Raw genomic sequence first — 21,582 nt, forward strand, 5'->3', positions numbered from 1 at the left:
TCTTCCAGGCAGGCCGCTGCGGCTCTGCGGGCTCCGGTGCTCTGCCTGTGCGTGGTCTCGGCCCGCTTGGTGCATCTGTGGTACTGCTCCGCCTCAGCTGCCAGGCACACACCCGGCCTTTTGAGCATTTCAAGAGTTTTGGAACCTGGATTTAGGCGGCATATCAGCTTAACTGTGACCAGGAGCGTCCGAGTGGTACGATTCCTGCCTAGCAGCAGTTAGAGGTGAACAGCCATCTGTTTTACTCCTGGGGTAGGGGTTTGACTCCTGATATCCAGTTATTCTCTGAGATTCAAAACCCCTAAACCTTTATTGATAAAAAGCATAAAAAAATACTTTTTTTTTTTAAAGGGGGGAAAAAAAGGATATCAGCTTTTTCATTGCCCGGGTAGCATTCTCAAGAGCGCTACAGAAGTCTGTTTTCAATCTCAGCCGCGATCCCAAATAGATGCCTTTGGCACCATCATGGCTGCGAAATAAGAAGCAGGCTCACTGGCACCGAACGCGCGCATGTCCCGGATTCCCTCTGCCTCCGGCTTGCGAGGAGGCAGCAAAAGCAGCGAGGCTGAGCCTTGACATCCTTATTTTATTTTTCATTTATTCTCTCCCCTCCCGTTTGTCGCCTTCAGGCGGTGTCAGCGCACTGCACAGCTGCTGCTCGTCCACTGGATGGTACCAAGCCCCCGAGCACCGCCGGGCACCGCGGCTGAGCTCAGCGCGGGGCTGATCCGGGTGGCCCTGGGGGCTAGCGGGCTGCTTGCCTCGGAAGCCCAGCGGAGGCCACCCTCGGCCATCGCTGCCTCGCCACCGCGGGGGCGCGCCGTGCATACATTATGCAAAACGCCCCCCCCCCCCGCCCAGGTGAATAAATTATGCTAATGAAGAAGGGGAGGGGAAAGGAGGGGAGGGGGCTTCCCCGCCCCGGGGAGCCCGCAGGCAGGTGGGGAGGGGAGGGGGGGAGCAACAAGTCCGGCGGCCCTGGGAGGGAGGGAGGAAGGAGGGGGAGAGGGAGGAAGAGGAGCAGCGGGGGGGGGGCTTCCCTCCCGCCCCAAACCCCTCTGACAAGTGGCCCGGCGGCCGCAGAGCGCTCCCAGCACCGGGCGGGCGGCAGCCGCGGGGGCTCGACCCGCTCCGGAGCCTCCGACCCCCGCCGCTGCTCGGGGGGCTGCGGGGGGAGCCCCCTCCGAGCGCGACAGCCGGCTGTCCGTCCGTTTTTTTTCTTTTTTTTTTTTTTGCCTTGATTCTCGCCGTCCTGCCTCCCCGTTATTTCGTTTCCCCGCCGTTTATTATCATCATCATCATCATTATTATTATTATTTTTGTTTTGTTGCCGCTGTTTGCAAACTACTCGCCTCCATGGGGGGCGGAGGGAAGGAAATAAAAGCCGCCGCAGCTGAAGGGTGCGAAAGCATGCGGGGGAAGAGCCGGGGAGCCGCAGGACGGGATGGCAGCGAGCGGCCGGGCTGCTCCGGGGAGCGCTGCCCGCGGCCGTGCGGCTCGGGGCTGGCCGCCCTCCTCTCGGCGCTGGCGGCCGCATCCTGCCTCTACCTGGGGGTGCGGACCAGCGACCTCCAGGCCAGGCTGGCGGCCATCGAGGGAGCCCGAGGGGGGTCCTCGGCCGCCGCCGCTCCGCTCCCGCCGCTGCCCGGCTTTTCCCTGGAGCAGCTGAACGCGATGATGCAGGAGAAAGTGGAGCGGCTCCTCGCCCAGGTGTGCGGGACCGGGTGGGACGAGGTGGGGGGCAAGGGGAGGATGCTCCGGGAGTGGGTACTGAGAGCCTCTGTGGGGTCAGGGGAGGCCGGGGGGGGGCGAGGGGGCAGCTCCGTGAGGCGGCCAGGGGAGCGGGAGAGAGAAAGGGATGGGGTGAGGATGGGGGAGAGCAGTGATGGGGGGCTTGGGGAGGCGACCGCTGAGGTGTTGGGGGTGACCGCTGAGGTTGGGAGGTTTGGGTGGTGACCACTGATGGGGGGCCGGGGTGCTCACAGGGTGGCCATCACACTGGAAGCCCCGAGGGTTTTCCTCCTGTGAGCCCCTGTGCTTATCCCCTGTGTTTGTAATAAAAATGCAATAAAAAAGCACGGGGGTGCTTGCGAGGGGTGGGGGAGGTGGGAAAGAGCTGGTGGGTTTCTTTCAGCAGTTGTAGGGGTGGAGGGGTCAGGGATGGAGGCTGGGTTGAGTCCAAGTGAAGGAGCCCCGGCTGGTTGTGCAGCCTGTGAGCGAGTTGTAAGTCGCAGTTTGCAGGCTCACGGTTTGCAGGCACGCGGGTCTGCAACGCTTGGCCAAGCCCGCCGAGTCCCACCACGCTGCTTCTCTCGCCCACAGAAGTCCTACGAGCACTTGGCAAAAATACGAGTCGTGAGAGAAGTGCCTCCAGAATGCAGCTGCCCACCAGGTAACAGGCACAGCCTGCAAACCTCTCCCCTCGCAGGCTTGTAATCCTGGGGGTTTGTGTCCTGCGTGTTTCAGATACGCCTAAGTCAGGTCAAGGGGATGTTTCTTCAGTCAGCACCTACGCATTGGGTGGGAAAGGTGTAAAGCCCAGAACTGTACTGCGTTTCCACTGTGGCACTGGATAGGATAAACGTGAGTTAAAAATCCAGCGCTAGGTTGGACGGTGCCAAACAATAACACTTATGAAGAAATTAACAATCTACCATAGCAAGAAGAAATGCACTCAGTCTTAAATGGGATAGTACTGAGTCAAGGCATTGTGTGCTCGGTTTAGGAAGTCAAACAAAAATTCCTAGTGAAAATTTATAACAAGGATTAAAATAAGCAGAGAATGCATTGCAAGTCAGCAGCGAGTAAATACGAGAGCTTTCTCAGTGGTGCCTTGTTTTCCTGGAGTAGCGGATGAAAGCAGTTCCCCTCGGAACGGATGGCAGGTTTCACACCAAGGATTCAGAACTGCATTTGTTTATGCAACTGGTGATGTTGCTCGACTTTGGAAATGGGGATTTCCAATATCGGGATCAGTTGTTTGTGTGCACACAGTGATATTGTCTGTGTTTTTGGTGGTGCTTTTTGACAGCCTGATGACTGTCAATATTGTGCTAGCTGTATAAACATCTGATGACGTGTACCCAAGTTCAAATGGCATCTTAAAAGCAAAGAAAATGATGCTAATGTTTCACGGGGTGATGTAGGAGTTCCAGCATCCTCTGTGTGATGAAGCACGATACACACACAGTGTGTTTTACATACCCTCACACCCCGTATGGAGAAAAAGAGCACATTACCTTTCCAGGTAGAATATTGACGATCATCGAGAGCTGAGCTGATGGTCATGTTTGCCAGTAGAACTATGCACTTGAGTAGGGCTCCCTTTTAGTTAAGGGTGTAAGCCCTGCCAAGCTCATTGGTCTGAAGGAGCTACTGAACTTCATTGTACAGTATTTTATGTACAATGTGCAGTATCACAGTGTTATGCTGATATCACAACTGAGAAAATATTTTACTGGCTGGTATAGGAGTTACTGTGGCTAGTGTGAAAAGAATAACGTACACGACAGACTGTTGTAAAGGAGCGCGTAGAATTGCTCAGCTCTTGGCTAGTTTTGATAAGAAACTTTGGTTTACTGCTGTACTATATAAGTATACTTACTTCCTTTAAGCCTGACGTGAGTGTACAGTGTTGATTTTATTTTTCTGTTGCTTAACTGCAATAATTACAGGGTTGAAGCTAGTGCATTAAAAATGGGGATTGCTCATCACGTTGTATGTAAAGAGGTACTCTGTGAGACCAAAATGCTGCTGAATATGATTCCAAGCAGCCTCGCTTTGTTCTCCTCGTTTAGATCCGTTTGTTATGTTTTCGCTTACTGCTTTCAGACTAAAGGTCAGTACCTACTGTTTCACAGTTGTGTTGTATGGTGCTTTACTTCCCCACAACCACTAGAGCTCCACATTATACCAATTTTTCCCTGACCTTTATTATTAAGAAGTATATTTTATCAAATAGATGATCATCAGCAGAATATCTTTCACGTGCATTGTAAAAATACTTACTTAGGTGGAAGTCAGAATAAAGTGATCTGGGAAATATCTTCAAGGGAGTAAGATTTATAAGATAAGAAAACTTCTATGAATAGTTTTTTTTTTTTTTTTTTTATTTCCCCCGCAGAGGAGACTGGCTGTAATGGGGATTAGAAATGTGATACAGAGCTTTTCACCCCTGGGTAGATATTTCAGTTTGGAAGCAAGTTTTATAGTGACTGGAAGGTATTGCCATGCGATAGCCTCATTTTGGACAGCTTAAAATGCATTGATGCTCTCGTGCTTGTTGCCAGTGAACAGGTGTCTACATCAAAATGGCATCATCCTGGGAGCCGTGTCTGAGAGAAGAAGAGCAGAGCGGCCCCACCACCTGAGTGCTGGGCTTTCCTGATGGCAGGTATTAGGCAGAGCAGGAGAGGGTAGAGCAAATAAATTGTTGTTCCTTCATTTGGTTCAGTTTGTTGGGCTTGCTTTTAGGCTGGACCCGATGTGCTTTTATTTTTATCCCTAATGCTGCTGTTACAAATCTGGATGGCTATGTTCAGAAAGGCATTTGGTTTATTAGGAAAAGAATCATGGAAACTCTTTTTTTTCCTGTTGTCTTCTATTTGCAATGCCAAAGAGTAAATTACCTCTCTGCTTCACCACACAGCTCCATTTTTGGTGCTTTATTCTGCTCAGATACTGCATTTCTTGCCTGGGTTTACATAATAATACAATATATGACTGTCAGAGATGGCTTTGGAAAGCCTTCATGGTCCACAGGGGATTCTTGAATGACCCCTATGCTGTAAGAAAAGGGCTGCTGCCACATGGCCACCAAAGAAGTTTCCATCATCCTGTTCTCTAAAGAGAAATAAAGATTATTTAAAAATAAGTTCCTTTGCCCTCTACCAAAAGAAGAGAGGGAAGTTCGGTTTGTACGTGTAAGGGTGAGAATGTGGTCTCTGATTTAGGGTTAAAATTACGCAACTGATGTAGATCTCATTAGTTCGAGATGCTCATCCCCTCGTGGCTCTCCATGGTAGGAACTGCACGTTTGAAGGAAACTGGGTTTGAGTGGCTTGGATGCTGAAGGCAGCCAGATTCACGGCTGCTTATAACTTTCAAAGCTATCCACGTGTAGCTCCCTGTAACTCAACAGTAGTCTTCAATGTTGTCCAGACTGCAGAGGAGTTACATTTCTCAGATTTTAAAAACTTGGTTTTCACCAAATGCGTTTTCTAATTATTGTTTATTTTCTTTTACAAGCCACACAATGTAAGGAGGTATTGAGTTTTGATTTTAATTCTGTAGGACTAAAACCAGATACCAAAGATTTTGTAAATATTTTTAAATGACAATAGCAGGCATTCTTTCTCTTAAAGCAGAGTAATAAAGTTTGAAATGTAAATGCATGCTGACATTCCTCTTAAATTACCTCAGTTCTAACAAGAGTGTTGCAGTCACTGCTGGCAGCTATTCCTCCGCACATAGGACTAGGGGCAAGCTGAGTGGCTAAAATAACTTTAAGCTTAATATATTCATTTTCCTTTGTTTCCCAGGTTTATTATTTTAAATTAATGTTTTCCAACCACAACAGATGAATGGAAATGTAGGTGTGTAGGTAACTATTTCGTATATCTTTCTTTAAATGGTTCCAGTGGCACAACCAGCTTTTACCAGGCCCTGTGCTGGATACTTACTGCTAAGTGCCAGGATTTATACTGTTGTGGAAGGAGTAACACTTGCAGATGACACAGGGCTACTCCTGATGCAGTGGAATTACAGGAAATTCTTAACTCTTAGTAGATTTAGACTCTTTTCTTCCAAACAGTACTCAAGTGCACACATAGCTTCTGTTGAAGCCTATGGGACCTAAGCACATGCTCACGTGTCTTGGTGGATTGAGCCTTTCTGTGCCATAGGGGTCAAGTCGTTTGAACTTGTGCTCATGTGCCGCAATGTCTCACTCCGTAAGCAGCCTTCAGCGAGCTCACTTGTGTGGTATGGTGAGGTTGGCAGGTGTAGAAGTGAAGTCTGTTGGTGCAGAAGGCTCAGACTTGCTAAGTGGTAAGGCGAGCAGTTAATTATGTGTGGTTCAGTAGGTAAGCTTCTGTTAACTTCGGTGAAGTGAGCTTTAGGACTGGGTGACCATTGCTTAAGAAAAACCATGATTTGGCCTATAACATTTTGAGAAAGCCTGTGAAAGAATGAAAGACAGACTTTTATCCATAAATGTTTCATTAACGGATTAAATTTTTTGCTACTTCTGGGAAAAATGTTATAATAGAGTCCTTTTTTTTTAAAAAAAAGTAAGTTATTATATAAATAGGAATGCCTATATGCCATACATCTCTTTAATTGTGCATTGGTGAAGGACAGGTTGCATAACATGATGGATAGTCTTTATCTCTAACTGCTGTGACACACTATGTGCACAGTATAACTTGCACGTAAAATGACTGCAGTTTTTCCTTCACTTCTTCCACAGAGCATAAGCTGAACTTCACTGAGGGGTACTTGGTGAAGCTGACTACTTTTCTTTTTTACTTGTAATTTATTTTTGTTTTTCTTCTTTGCCACAGACAATGTTTACATTCCTTTGCTGTTTCTCCGGTATTTTTCCCATCAAGAAATCTGCATTTATTTTCCCTTTGTGTTCAAATACCTGTAGGTTCAAGCCTTTTCCAGACATGGACACTGTCATTGTTCTTGTTTCCTAGCCAGCTATTTTGTGCTGTTATGGCAATCATGTCATTCTGATTCTCCATCTCAGTCTTAAGGAGCCCTATGTTTTGGCATTTGATGTACCTTCTCTTTCATTGTGCAATTTGTTATGATTTGCTTATAAAGCTTGTTTCAGTCTAGTTGAGTGTATATATAGTTTATATCAGATCATCATCAGATGAAACACCATAAGCCAAGTTTTTTGGTGGATGGAGAATACCAGTTGGTTTTCCTTCGGTTACAGTAAATCTAGTGGGAAAACTGTGTTCTACAGTGATAGTTCTCCAAGATGATGTGTATGCTGTATGTATTTTGGTAGCAGTATGGATGGCAAAAATGAATTCATTTTCTCAGCATCCCAATTTGCTTTTGTCCTTCTAAGCACCTAAGATTTGTTCCGACGTGGTGGAGATAGATGAACAGACTATACGATTTAGGCGCTCTTTGTTATTTCCCTGTGTTCCAGAAAGTCTGTTTCCTGGAGCATTTTGATTAGTGAGGCTGAGAGAATGGAGGGGAAATCAATTTGGGGGATTAAAAGAATCCAGAAATTATTATCAGCAGGGTATTACTTTTGTTTGTTACAACTTCAGGGAAGTATTTTTGTAAGACCAAACAGGTAAAGAAAAAGGGAGCCGACTTAAATGTTTACTGGCAGAGAGACCCAAAAGAAAATACAGATAGATATAGAAAGTAGTTAAAGCGTTTTTCCCTATTACTTAAAATTCCTGTGTGCGCTACCCATACCTAGCTGCCAGCACTACTTATTTCTGCCGTGTGTGTATCATCTATTTGCTGAATGCAGTGCTCAGCTTTAATTTTGAAATTTTTCTGACAGGGCTTTGAGCAATTCTTTCATACCTTCACTGGTTTGATATTTTTCATTTCAGTTCCTAGATAAAGATGTTTATTGATGTGCAGCAGCATGCAACCTTCTGGGTAGTCTGTCTTGTTTGGATGACTGATTAGAGATACTGTTTTTTCCCTTCAGAACAGATAAAATATATTTTATTGGCCAAGATATGACCTTCTAATTCTGTTGCCTCTGGGTGAGGAGGTAGGGTGTGCAGCATGATGAATGAAACGTGACGCAGCTCAAAGCAGAACTGATCAACAGCAAACTGCACCAGATTTCTCTTCTGTAACATTACTGATGTCAATGGCATTTACCAAAAGTTGATTTGATCACAGAAGTGTTATTAACAAATTATTTTTGTCTTGAGTTAATATTTATTGAGCTAGCACACATTGTCAAATGAGGTGTATTTAAAAAAAAAAAAAAAGAATTATTTGTCTGCATTAATTATTCTTTAATGCTTGTATTTGACTTTTGCAAGCCTTTTGCTTATATTTCCTTCCACATGGCAGCTGTCCATCTTGAAGAACTGCTCAAGTGTCAAAGCAGTTCAACTACAGTGGATCTTGCAGTGTGAGAAGTGACTGTTAAAACCACTTTAGGAGTAGTAGTTTTTTTTTTTTTCCTTAAATTGTCAGTGCTTGTATCTATAAATTAAGAGTCTTTAGAGCTTGGATAACTGAGTTCAATTCAACAGTACTTATGCTGTTTCTTCACGCTCACCCTCAGCCCTTTCTGTTAAGGTTAGCAGGCTGTTAGAATGTGTTGCTACAAGGATGGATCACTGCACCTGCATTACAGTGCTCATCCTCCTTCTCACTACCTTCTGAATTTACTGGCTGCAGCCTACCTGTCTATTTTTTTTTTGTGTGTGTACTTAGCACTGTAAAAATGAGCTAACTATCAAACTGACAGAATCTGTCTTTACAGGGCCTTTTAGGTCACCAGAATCATATAATTAATCTATTCAAGGTACATTTTAACACATGCAGAACTTGAGTCACGTTGTCTCTTCAGGAAGGCTACTGTACACAGAACAGTTTTCCCTTTCATTGTTTCCTGTGATTACACTGCCAGATTTCCTAAAATTTAGCCACAGAAAGGAAATCTGTCTGCTTCTTAGAATTATTAAGAAGATGTAAGAGGGTATAGAGTAATACAGTTTGGAAGAAGCACTTATTCCCCTGTATGACTCAAGTGGAAGCTTGCAGTTAGATAATACACACAATAGTGAACACAATGCTGCAGGCTTGCTTTTTCAAGGCTTGTGGTCTGTCACGCTTTTATGGCTTAGACTTATAGTAGAGCAAGCCTGAGAGCAGTGCCAGCTGAAGTTCATGTGCTCATCTCTTCATGAGATTAAGTAGAAAGAAGCTGTTTGTGAGAATTCAATAAAAATAGAATGTCAGAACAAATTTTCAAAACTGAGTGCCAAACATGCATGTGCAAGGTTGCTATTTATTTTTATGTAAATAGCAGCTATTTTTTCCTCTCTGTAGACTGCAAAATCTTTAGAAATACCGGTTTGGATATTACGTTTTATTTGTGCTTTTCTACTCTATAGCATGGAAGTACCAAAATGTCATTCTATACTCTACAAATGTATCTAGGCAATCATTGTCATGTATTTCCTTCCACATGGTTCACAACTGCTGTTTCCAGTCAGTCGTGGCTGGATCCAAGTTTTTGGATCTGCATCAGTTTCATGATTAAATGCAGCAGCCTCATGTAAACGTTCTCATCAGTTTAAAAATGTGCTGCTCAGTAAATTAGTAAATGTGTGGTACAATAAGTTGCTGGTGCATAGATGGGCCTGAGCTGAAAAAACATACTGTTTAAATACTTCCATAGGTTGCGTAGTTCTAGTGCTTAATACTCAAGTTAGGAAGTGCTTTCTTAGTGGGCAGGCTACAGTTTCCTTATTTGTGAAGTAAATCACTTGTCCTATCCTTCGTGTTCATGGAAAAAACCTGATCCTTGTGTGCTCCTTAAAACAGCCTTTTATGTACGTTGGAAGACAGTCTTGTCTGTGATGCTCGCTATAAAACTGATCCTTCCTGCTCCTCCCCTGCTCTTATGTCTTTCCTTATATATTAAAAGCAATTCTCATTTACATGTGCAGCCAAAGGTTTATAGGAACAGACATTTACTTGCAGTTGTAAATATTGTATGCATGTTTGGCAAGAGTTGTTTCTTGTGCTTTGAAAGCTTTGAAACAGATGATGATGCCTCATAAGCTTTCTGAAGAAATACAAAATTATTATACACTTTTGTAAATCATTTTCCTAGAGATATGTTCTTATGATTATCAAAGAAATGATGATAGTCTTCTGTAGGGCAAAGGAACAACAAACGGAATGAACACGTAATCATAGAGATGATAGAACTATAGTTCTTGCTTTTACTTCTAGAATGCTCTGAAAAATAATACAATGATTTCAGAGACTTCTACAAAGATATGCTCAACAAAGAAGCAATGTACCTTTTAAGCAACAATAGTTTCTCCTTCCCTGTCTTAAAAACTGAGCAGGAAGTTGTCAAGGATGAATGAGGTTTAGTTTTCTTTGAAGTGTGTACATGAGGAATAGATGAAGGTCTATTAAAATCATTGCATTTGATTTTAAATAGTCTGTTAGCCATTTATTATCTTAGTTTTGGATGTTTGTGAAACTTATCTTGCAACTATTGTGTGTTGGGCAAGTGCCTTAGAAAAATTCTCTAATGACTTGTTAAGTATTTAGGATTTTATTTATTTATTTTTAGAAATACGATTAAGGAATTTTTTTCATATGTTTACCTTTGCTAATATGTCTTGTTTGGGCTCACAATGAAGAGTGGATCATGTACTCACAAATTCTTGGAGAGGCTGAAAAGGAGGCCATAAAGGGAATAATGATGGACTTGAGTCCATCTAAATAGCTTCCCCTACCCTTTCCTGGTTCTTTACAAGCACAGCTGAAGGAGTATAGAGGAGAGGAAGAAGGGGATCAAACAATATTTCTCTCTGATCTTTGATCCTCAGTGAAGCATGCCATACTGTATAATGCAGCAGTGTGACATTTTGGTACTTCCATGCACTGCTGTACGTTGGGCACAAGGTAGGCTGCACGCCGAGTCACGATGACGTAGCTCAGAATATAGCTCACTTAATGTAACTGGAGGAAGAATTGGACGTCTTGACCTTGCAGGGAAAACCTACGTGAAACCAGGTGTCTGACCCACTGGTTTCCGCTGACCGAAATAGCTGGCTCATGCCATTTCCTCATACTATTTCAGTCCACTGGTATCCGGAAGGTGCTTCCTCTGAGCATCAGAGGTCTGTGGGAGGAAAGTACTTTATTTTCTCTTCCTCTTTCTACAACAAACAGAATCGGTTAGCTTAGGAGCTTGTCTCTACTATTCAGAAGAGCTTTAGCATTCTTAGGAGTAAGCAGCTGTAGAGTAAGAGCTGTAAATATCATGGGAGGAAGACTGTAAAAAAATATAAGTAGTGTCAAGGCCTTTTCTGCTCTGACATTTGCTACTTACCCTGTCTTAACATAAATCCATTTACTTTAAAAATACTCAGTGGGAAGATAATGACCCTAGCAGCACAGAGGAGAAAGTATCATACCACACGTATGTTAAAAGTTTAGATTATGAATGGGGTTCCTTCCATTTGTACAAGCACATTTGTAGCCTGTTGTCTTTAAGATTATGGTGGAAAACTGCTATTTAGAAAGATATCTCTTCTAAAACAACAGGGAGTGGGTTGGAGGGAGGAGTTTTGAAACCAGAAAAAATGTGCTGAAAATCAGATACCAAAATCTTTCCATTGGAGGTGTGGCAGCAATTGCGGTGGATTTGTCTGCGTATCTAAAGGCAGAATGGCACCCTGTAATTTGAAGGACACGAAGGTGTTAACTCTAGAAAGATATTTCTGTGATTAAGACCATGTACTGTCTGCAAACAAGAACATAGTTGTCTTCAGACTACCTAGCTTGTGCTAGTAGTACTAGTTGTGTTGTTAGGTTTCTTATACACCAGACGTAAGCTTATATATCAGATGATGGTGGGATTTTAATGGAGGACTGCAGTGCTAAAAGTCAAAGCTTATGCATCTTAAGTTGAGGAGGTATTTCCTTTAGCTGGCAGCTCTAATAATCTCTTTTAAGAATATGAGAGCCAGTTGCTTGAAGGCACTTCTCTTCCTCCTCCTCGTCCCATGCCCATTCCCTCTGAGTAAGCTCTTGTTCTGATGTCCTTGGTGTTATTAAAGCAAAGCCTTGATACCTGAGCACAGGGATATGGCCTCCGAGGATTAAAAGGATAAGCTCCATAGGTCTGTGGGTTAATATTCTCATCTAGAATTCACGTCTAGATAATGCCGAATGGCATCACTATAAAAATATTTTAATGTGTTGACTGTCTCTGTGCTGTCAACTCTTCTGCTGCTGTTTATCAAATGTTCCTTTAATGTGTGCATCTCTACTGCTGTACTACTGGGTGCTGCCAGCTGAAAGGATGACAAATGCTGGGAACTGTTGCTTCAGCTTGACGTTGAGGCGATTAATATAATATTGATTTCATGCCCTTCAGCTCTGAGACACAATAGCTGTCTCAAACTTTAGTAAAAATACTTTGAATCCTAATTTGATCCTTACACCAAGAGATGTGCTCTTTGCAGAGGTACTCAAGCACAGACCAACATGTGGTCATTGCTAAGGTGGCCCTTTTGGCAATGCTGAGCTTGAACTCTGTGCTTGTCTTTGCTCTCTGTCCTGGTGGGGTCCTTGGCAATCATTTGTGTACATCAACGTGGAGCTGGGGATCGGCTTTGTGGCATCTATAGATGAAAGCACCAGTGTTGTGGTTTAACCCGGCTGGCAGCTAAACACCACACAGCCGTTCGCTCACCCTCCCCCCTCCCTCTCTGGGATGGGGGAGAGAAACAGGAAAGTGAAGCCGGTGAGTTGAGATAAAGACAGTTTAAGACAGGAATATAATAATAACAACAATAATAATAGTGATAGTAGTACTACTACTAATAATGTGTATGAAACAAGTGATGCACAGTGCAATTGCTCACCACCCGCTGACCGATGCCCAGCCTATCCCTGAGCAGCCGGCCCCCCACCCCGGCCAGCCACCCCTATATATTGTTTAGCATGACGTCAGATGGTATGGAATACCCCTTTGGCCGGTTTGGGTCAGCTGTCCTGGGTCTGTCCCCTCCCAGCCCCTGCTGCACCCCCAGCCTGCTCGCTGGCAGGACAGAGTGAGAAGCCGAAAAGTCCTTGGCCTGGTGTAAGCACTGCTCTGCAACAATTAAAACATCAGCATGTTATCAGCGCTCTTCTCATCCTAATCCAAAACATAGCACCCTACCAGCTACTAGGAGGGAAATTAACTCTGTCTTAACTGAAACCAGGACACACAGCAATGGATCATGGTATTTGCTGTAGCTATATACATGTGTTTATGGAGAAGTCATAGTTAAGTAAGGAACATCTTGTGTACGTTTCCCAAATAGTATGTGCACAGAATACTGATGAACCAGAGAGGCTGAAAGACACAGTGGCGTGGCACCAGTTTAAAATGAACTAGTGCTTAGACAGCCATTGTCAATACTTACTTAGAGTTGGCATCTTTGTCATGATGACAGCCATGTTTGTAGAAGGCTGGCAATGTTTTTGCATGTGAAGATGAAGTGTTTTTCCAATGCAGCAAGCATGTAAGTGCACTGTATTTCTTTAGTGTTGGGAGACTAATCTTAGTGAAGAGAGATTAGTAGTGAAGTCTGACAGTTGTGGATTTATTTCACTGTAGGACAGCTTTGCATAATTCCTTAGTTTAAATTCTAGGCTGAGCCATATCCTGATGTGCAGGAGGAAGACTCTTTGTCACATTCAATTAAGAGGCAGTGCATAATCTGTTATTGTGGCCAGCTAAAAAGAAGCACCAACTTTGAAAAGTGAACCACCAGCAATGAGTGAAAAATATAAGATGGCTGAAATCCTCACCTTTTTTTCCTTGAAACTGTTTTGCTGCTACAAGGTGGTCTGTTCTTGTATTCTGAACAGTTACAGTCCATTCTAGGACAGTATGAAATTAGTGTTCACTACGTATATTATAATATAACTGCAACACTCTGGAAAAAATTGAATGCACCTTTACAGGAAACCACGCTTAATGGATTACAGCGAAGACAACTAAGCAACAGTCCTGTGTTGTGACTATTCTGTTATAGGGCTGTAAAGGCAGGGTAGAATGTGTTCATACTTGAGTTTTTCTGTGTGCAAGATAGCATTGATGTAAATGTTGTATACGTTAGTCAAAGCATCCTGAAGACTTGCATGTACAAAGTATTCATTATTACGAATAAAGTTACTGTCTTGAGGAGCAGAAGTTTTGTTCTCAAAATGCATTTCTCTCTTCTTGATCTTGGTAATGACCATGCTTCTCCTTGATTACTGAGACAGAACATAATCAATAGAATCTGATGTTCGTTTTCTGAGGATAATTGAGTGAGATCCCGTGTAGCGCTCCATGGTGGTTTCACACTGATGGCCATCTGAACTTCACCTTGATGCAAACTCCCCTCCAGCTTGATGCAATTGCATCAATTTGAAACGATGTAACCTTCTGGGAGTTTTTTTTTTTTCTTTGAGGACTTTAGTTAGTTTGTTTTTAAAAAACAACCTAAACCAGAAGAACCTTCATGGTAGAAGAGGTGGCCAATGCCAGCTCAGATAACTTGCTCAGGGACAGAAGCAGCTTCTTGTGTTACCAGAGTTTCTAATGCCCAAATGTGACTTTACTTTTTAACTGGTGGTATGTGAAAATAGTCTTTAACTGTAGTTCTGACTGACAACAGTCAGACCTAATATATGCAGATACATTACTTCATATGAATAGTCCCACAGATTTTAACTGAAATCAGTACCTACTTTGGAGTCAGATATGAGCATGCCCACCCACCACTTTAGATCCTTGTGCATACTTGTTTATATGTGCAGCCATTAACATTGACTTTAGCTTTGATTTATAGTTCTTTCCCATCGTATAAATGCTATTTTTATTCATTTACCATTTATTCTTTCCATTCTTTGAGTAAGAACATTATTTACGTTCGTACTTATAAGAATACTAAATTAGTTCTTTAATTTTGTAAGAGTTCTGGTCCCTTTGGGGATAGCCTGCACAATATTTAAAAAAAAAAGGTATTTATTTTTATGTGGGTTACATAGTCTCACATTTCAATTTGTAGTTCCAAGACCCTATGAGTATTGTACTGAAGACTGTTGATTAGAAGTGATTAGATCCAATTACGTGAAATTGAACAGAAGTGTTCAAAATACCAGTTTTGAGGTATAGAAATAGATAGACCAGTATGCATAGATGGACCTTCTTCATTTTCTTACCAATGTGACTGAATCTTGCATATGCATGTGTTTTTTACATAAATACTTCTCATGCTTACACAAGAGGTGTTCCTTCTGTTTAGCTCAGACTCCTGTTTTAATGCTGGTAGCTAGCTCTCATTCCCTGCTTTCCTGATGCTATGCTTGAAAAGTCGCTATTTGCTGAACCCAAATGTTCCCTTCGTTATTTAACAAGTTGTGCTTCACAAATTTCTTTGCCTGCAGTGATATAAAAATGTTTCACATGTAGGTCCCTGTTTGGGCTGTCAAAATCTGGAGTAAGTCTGTTAGCGGAGGGGAGAACATCTCCCTCTGTTGTTAAGACACATCCATTCTGGGAAGATAATCCACTTGTCAGGTAGACCTGTGCGGTGCCAGGAGTTGGACTTGATGATCCTTATGGGTCCCTTCCAACTCGGGATATTCTATGATTGTCTGTGACTGAGATGTGAGGAGGAATGCACCATAGTCAGAGACAAGTGGTCTGCCTTTTTTCAATGAGGAGTCTTCTAAGATAGCCTAATGAAGAATTAAGAGTTGACACAATCTTCAGAGGAAAAATAGTAAAACAGGCTTTTAACACTTTTCTGAAGCTTTTTACCCACATCTGGGAAAGGCTAGGTCAGGGTGGATTTGGGGATTTTGGTATTCTGCTGGTAGGCTCTGATTGCTTGCTCAGTCTGAGCAGTGGCTGACAGCAGGGTACATTGAAGTGTAAACCACTGAAAGAGCTTCTCAAAGCTTAGCAAACATGATGATGTCAAGAGGAAAAGGTGATGTGCCTGTGGGATGTCTTCTATTGAAGTGCAATTTGTGGACATTGTGTACTCATCCAAGATGTCCAGATTTCATGTCTTAAGGGGCAGATTGGCTGAGGAATTGAACAATGGCACAAGGTGGGATAAGTGCCCCTGATATTTCTGAGCTGTTTTGTAGGTGGTGAGTATATGCAAATGCTCGTTGCAGACTCTGGGTTTGTCCCATAAAATGGTGAGCAGGGAGAAGGCATAGCCTGAACGCTGCCCTCTTAACAGTGTGTGTTATCTTGCTGTGGTGGTCTACCAAGGAAGGTGTTTATACAAAGTTGAAGGCTAATGTGAACTAGCACTAAGTTATTCCCTAAGCAAGAAAGTGACCATAACTCTTTCCAATTCTACAACACTCCGTTATGGTCTGATAGTAACACTACACAAGTAGAAGTGCAAAAATAATATGCATGCTGTCTTCCCCTGTGCTCTAGCAGTGTTCCTCAAAGCTCCTAGGAGCTATCGGACTGCATTTTAACTCTATTGAAACGCACTGAATCATCATTTGCAAGTGTCAAAGCCAGTATTCTGTGGTAGAAGTTGATGCTGAATTCCTTAATGCACAGAGATGGACTTTATTCCAAAAAACATTACCATCCGTCCTTTCTTGACCATGGTGCTGTCAGCCCTTTATCTCTGATTTTCTTCTTTGGGCAGAGCAGGAGGGATAGCAGCTAAGGTCTGAACTCTGATCCCTTCTGTGGGCTGGTATTTCGCTAGCACTGAGCCAAAGTTATGGTCTCAGATTTCTTTTTTCCCCTGAGGCACGTTGATTAAATGTTTGGCTTGGTACCTAGTGATCAGCCTTGGAAAATGTATTCCCCATCACGTGTGGTTTTTTTGTGTCTTGTAAAGAATAGAACTTTACAGGAAAAGAATGGTGGGACACAATATTATGTTGCTGTAAATAATACTTTGAGTTAAACTGCAGTCATTTAACTTAATTACTAATAATAGCACTCGGGCAGGGATTACTGCAGCTAAAATTATTCTGACTGGGAAAATTCATGCTGGTTCCAAAGAACAGTTGTTTCCAAATGAAGACAGATACCTCCTCAAATCATCTTTCAGATGCCTAGGCATACTCTTTGACTGCATTCAGTGTTCCTTAAACTGTGTTGCTGGACATGGCAGAGTTACTCACATCTCTGTATTGTACTGTGTCGAGACACACATCTCTTTGTTTGGCCATCTTTGGTCACCTCAATATAAACCCTATGAAGCTGCCGAGTAAAAGTGGCTGGAGAAGGACTTTTTGTGATGGACAGCCCCCATGTTATAATGTGGGAGGAAGCTAGTGGTCTATGAGGAGAGGTTCTTAAGGGGATGTCTTTTCATGGCGAGTGGACAGATGGCTTTCTTCACTTGAGATCATGCAGAATACACGAGAGCACTAGTGCTTGCATCTGCACCAAGTGAGATTGCTTGGCTGCTCCGTGAGGGGAGCACGCCCTTCTCATAGGCACAGCAGGGGGACATTTACTTGTTGCTACTGTTCTCTCAGCTGCTTTGGGGAGAGAATAAGACTGCCCTTTTGTGAACTGAAATAGGTTTCTTAGTAAAACAACAGCTTCATAAAGGATGTCATTGTATACATACGTAACTTCTATATGATTGGCCCCCACTTTATTTCTGAAATGCAATCAAAAGCAAGTCTAGAACTGTTAATTCCAAATCCCTGTTGTTTGTGTTTTGGTAAAATACAATTAGTCTTTGTAATTATGCTGTCAAAGGATTGAATTGAATAAAAAGACATTTTTTATAGAGTAAATTAATTATGTGCTCTCTGATGAACAAAGAAGGTTCATAAACTAATTTTCCTAAACATACTGCAAACAATATAGATACTAATTTGATATAACTACTATTGATCATCACCAGGCAAGCTCATGTTCATTTGTATTCATTAAATATGCTGCATTTTACCAGCCAATTCATTTTCTTTTTCAGTTGTGTACAAAAAATGATCTTATGACATTGATATTTTTTGAGTCTAAAAACACCTCTTGGTTCAACTGTGGGGAAAAAGGATTGATTTCTTATTCTGCTGTCAGTGAAGAAGTGTTATAATGGGACAGAAATGGTAAAGATGAATAAAACGTTTTATCCCTATATGACATACATAGAGCTAGTATTCTTCCCCACCCTCCAACAATGCAACATTTTTTTTGTTGTCAGTGACAATATCTTTTAGAGATAATATGTTGAGATCAGTTTTATTTGTCCATTCATTATATGTATTGGGAGTATGAGTAAATAAAAATCTTGCTGACTTATTTGGTTGCTAACAGCTGAATAAATTTAATAGAAGCAACAGTTCAAAAATATTGCCCCAAAAGATGAACTGTAGGATCAGTGTTGTTAGTAATGTTGTTAAAAGTTGTGTTTTTTTTCTTCCAACTTGTAGTGACGTTTAGTGTATTTTCCTGTTCGTTTCTGTAATTACTGTTTGAACACTTGGAATTTGAGTTAGGATACGTTCCTGTGTATTACAGATAAGTTAATTTTTTGCGTTAAAAACAAAACAAAAGAAAAAACAACACTGAGATGAGAGATTTCCTTAGACAAACGGAGTTCTGGTAAGAATCATCTGCCCTTGGAAGTTTCAGCATTGTTAAAAAAAACTTGGAACTTGAAAGATCTTGGAGCCTTATTTGCTAAGAAAAGTGATGGAAAAATGCAGAAAACTTGTCTGCAGATGTATATATGTTTTTGATTTTTTTCTGATGTGAATCTTTTTTGAAAAATAAACAAAAAACTCACTTTTTAATGAGTGCTTTTCATTAAAAGATCCAGTCTGAAAAATGATGAGGCAAGAGGGAAAAAAAAAGTCTTACTTGAAAAAACGTCCATCAGTGCTACATGGCATTTCTAGATGTCTGGCCTTATAGGATGTCCAGGGGGTGGCAAACAGAATGCTTAGTGTTTTCTTCTAGTCTTTATAGAAGTCATCATCCATTATATCCAAAGCATGTCCCCCTAAGGTGAGAAGAAAATTTTTTCCTTGCAGCTGAGGTCATGAAATTTTTCTTATTTCCATTAATATAGATTCAAAAGTGATATTTCACTGGGGACTTATTATGTATTTCTTGATTTGGTAGAAATATTTCCACTTTGTTTGAAAAGGAACTAGATAAGTTTTCACTGCCCATATAGTGAACATTTATGGGGCTCTTGTAGTACACCACAGTTACTGAAAAATGATAGCTTTTATTCTTGGTGTCACTTGTTTTTTTTGTCTTGTTGGATAGACATGAACTAGATATGTGAGAAGCATCTAGTTGATGAATTCAGCGTTAAGTTTTTACTCCATCGGCCACCATCAAAAGTGTGTTTCTCATACTGAAATACTTTTTTCAAGGATTACATTTATTTATTTCCATGGTGTACAAGGTCTGGGCTAGATTTCCAGTGGGTTGCACTTACTCTAAAACACTTGTACTAGTACATAAAAAAGCTCAGAATAGCTCAGTGTGTTCTTCCTGATGGACCAGTGGTAAAACTCCGCCATTGTGATAGCCTTCAAACTCCACCACTATCCTACACTTCTTATACTGACCTTGATTTTGAATTAGAAACTGTTTACTTAAGGCTAACATACGTGAAACCAATGAAAAAGTGACTTCTGTGTCTTCCGTGCATGTGTTTTGTTTGTGGATGCGAGAGTTGTCAGAAGACAGCACTGAAGCTAATGCAAATAAGTGAAAAACAAAGCTGTATTCAGTGCAAGGTCCCCTTCTCCCTGCCTCCTATAAGAAATCATTGTCAGTAATAAAGTCTTTGAGGTAGTCCTTACAAAGAGTCAGGAGGCAGAACATGCCACGAGCACTTGAGTTGTTTATCTGATTTCTAGGGAGATTATTTGCATGTAGAGGTAGCTGTTGAGGTGTAAGAAAACATAGGCAGGAAAAAGAGTGGGTTAATAGGGTGTGACACTTCAAAGTAACTTTCTTTTTGCTTGTGAAAATGATGATTGAACCATCTCTTCCAGAAAGAAGGTGCAAGTTCCCCAAATGGATGCATTCTGGTATTGGCTGGATGTGTTGATAGGATAGGTTTTAGGTCCTTAGCTGCTTAATTGCACCTGTAGCTATACAGGTATATTGGCGCATTCATGCCCATACTTTTATGTTGATCACTCATTGTTCTGAAAATTGGGTTTTAAGAATTTACATTTGCATTTAAATGAGTTGTCACAAACTTCTAGATTTCCTCTACCTTCTATTAGACTTGAAGCATTTTTTGGGTCTTTTTCATGTAAAAATGCAGCCTGGACCATTTGTCATTTCTGATGTCTATCGAAGTTGCTTTTTTCCTTTTTCCCCTTAATTAAATGATAATTTGGCAGGTCAGACTTGCATGACCCTCCATTGTCCCTGTGAGCTTCTTAACATCTTCCGAACGCCTAGGCTTTTAACATTATATTGAATTAATGCACTTTGTGTGGAGATCTGGTGAGTTTTCATAAACTGAAAATTGTGTGATTTAATTTTTTTATATTAATATTTTAGATATTTGCAGTTACTTAGTTAAAGAGTTGGCTTTAGGATAAAATGTGTTCCCTTCAAGCCAATAGTACTCTTTAGACTACATTTTCCTCACAAGTTGCTTGTTTTCATGAATTCTTGTCTGCCTATGGTAAAGTGCCAAAAATAGTGTACACCATTCTTATATCAAACTGTTTTTATCCCCCCCTTACATACCATATAATAGGATAATTTTTGCCACAATTTACATAATTTAACTCATCTACACAATCTTTTTAGTTGTCTAGCACTGCTTTGATTATTGAAGGTAAACTGATGAGAAGAGTTTTAATCACATATTCATGGACTGTTGCTGAAAGGCATTTTGTCTTTCATGCATCCTTCCTCTGTTCCTTTTTGTGTTGTAGTTCCCACAATAAAAACTTGGGAGGGTCTGCAAGTGGTGGAGGACAGAACTAGAATTCAGATTTGAGAACTGAAAGGCTTACAAGAGTTATGAATTGGACAAATCTGAAAAAAACAGAGTGCAGTTCAAGAAGGATGGGTACAGAATACTTTGCTTGTAAACAATTTTGTTGTGAAGACATTGAGAAGTAGCTATTCTGAAGATATCTGTAGCTTGTAGTGAGTCACAGACTGAGCATCAGTTAAGTGTCCTGCTTTTATGAGAAATGCCAGACAGCCCGTATGAAACACGAAATAGCTCTTGCACTCAGGATTGGTAAGGTATCACTTGCAGAATTTTGCCCAGTTCTGGGAGTCATTTAGGTACAAATGTGGATCAAATGCAGAGAGTCCAGAGCACAGCCACAAGAACCATCAGAAGAAAGTCTAGTTACAAGGGAGTTTGAGAACTGGAGTGGTTTAGATTACAGCAGATACAACTGAAGGGAGCAGCAGATTTTCAAATATGTGAAAGTCAACTATGAAATGAAAACTGCGCAGTCTACTTTATTTCTTAACACGGGAGATAATGTAAGCAGTGCAATAGACTTTGATTTTTATAACATGTCCATCACAAGATGTTTTTTAAGAACAGACTTATAAATATGTCAGGAGTAATTTTTTTCCCTTATTGTATGGAAGTAGTCTAGATGATCTTTGGAAAATTCTTCTGATATTGCTTCTTGGTTGCTCAAGCATTGAATGTCCTGTAAGTTAAATACTGATTCATTGCTTGTGGTAGATGTCACTGTCTCATTGATTCCTTACAGAGGCATTACTTTTTAGACCCCAGGATTTTTTTTGTCATCTTTACACTTTGAATTCAGTTCAAAAGGCAGAGTATTATACCTACAGAAAGCATTACACCTATAGGTATATGA

General features: G+C 41.5%; 1 protein-coding gene across 1 annotated transcript in view; it reads left to right on the top strand.

The window, feature by feature from the left end:
* Positions 1–984: 984 nt before the first annotated feature.
* COL25A1 (collagen type XXV alpha 1 chain) overlaps positions 985–21,582 on the top strand; it is a 304,900-nt gene continuing 284,302 nt past the window's right edge. Inside the window, exons 1-2 of the mRNA XM_083833712.1 lie at positions 985–1,710; positions 2,323–2,392. Of these exons, the coding sequence (XP_083689838.1) occupies positions 1,357–1,710; positions 2,323–2,392 (424 nt within the window). The 5' untranslated portion in view covers positions 985–1,356. The remainder of the gene's footprint in view (positions 1,711–2,322; positions 2,393–21,582) is intronic.

This window comes from Anser anser (assembly GCF_964211835.1).
Source record: "Anser anser genome assembly, chromosome: 4".
In the NCBI taxonomy this organism is placed as follows: Eukaryota; Metazoa; Chordata; class Aves; order Anseriformes; family Anatidae; genus Anser; species Anser anser.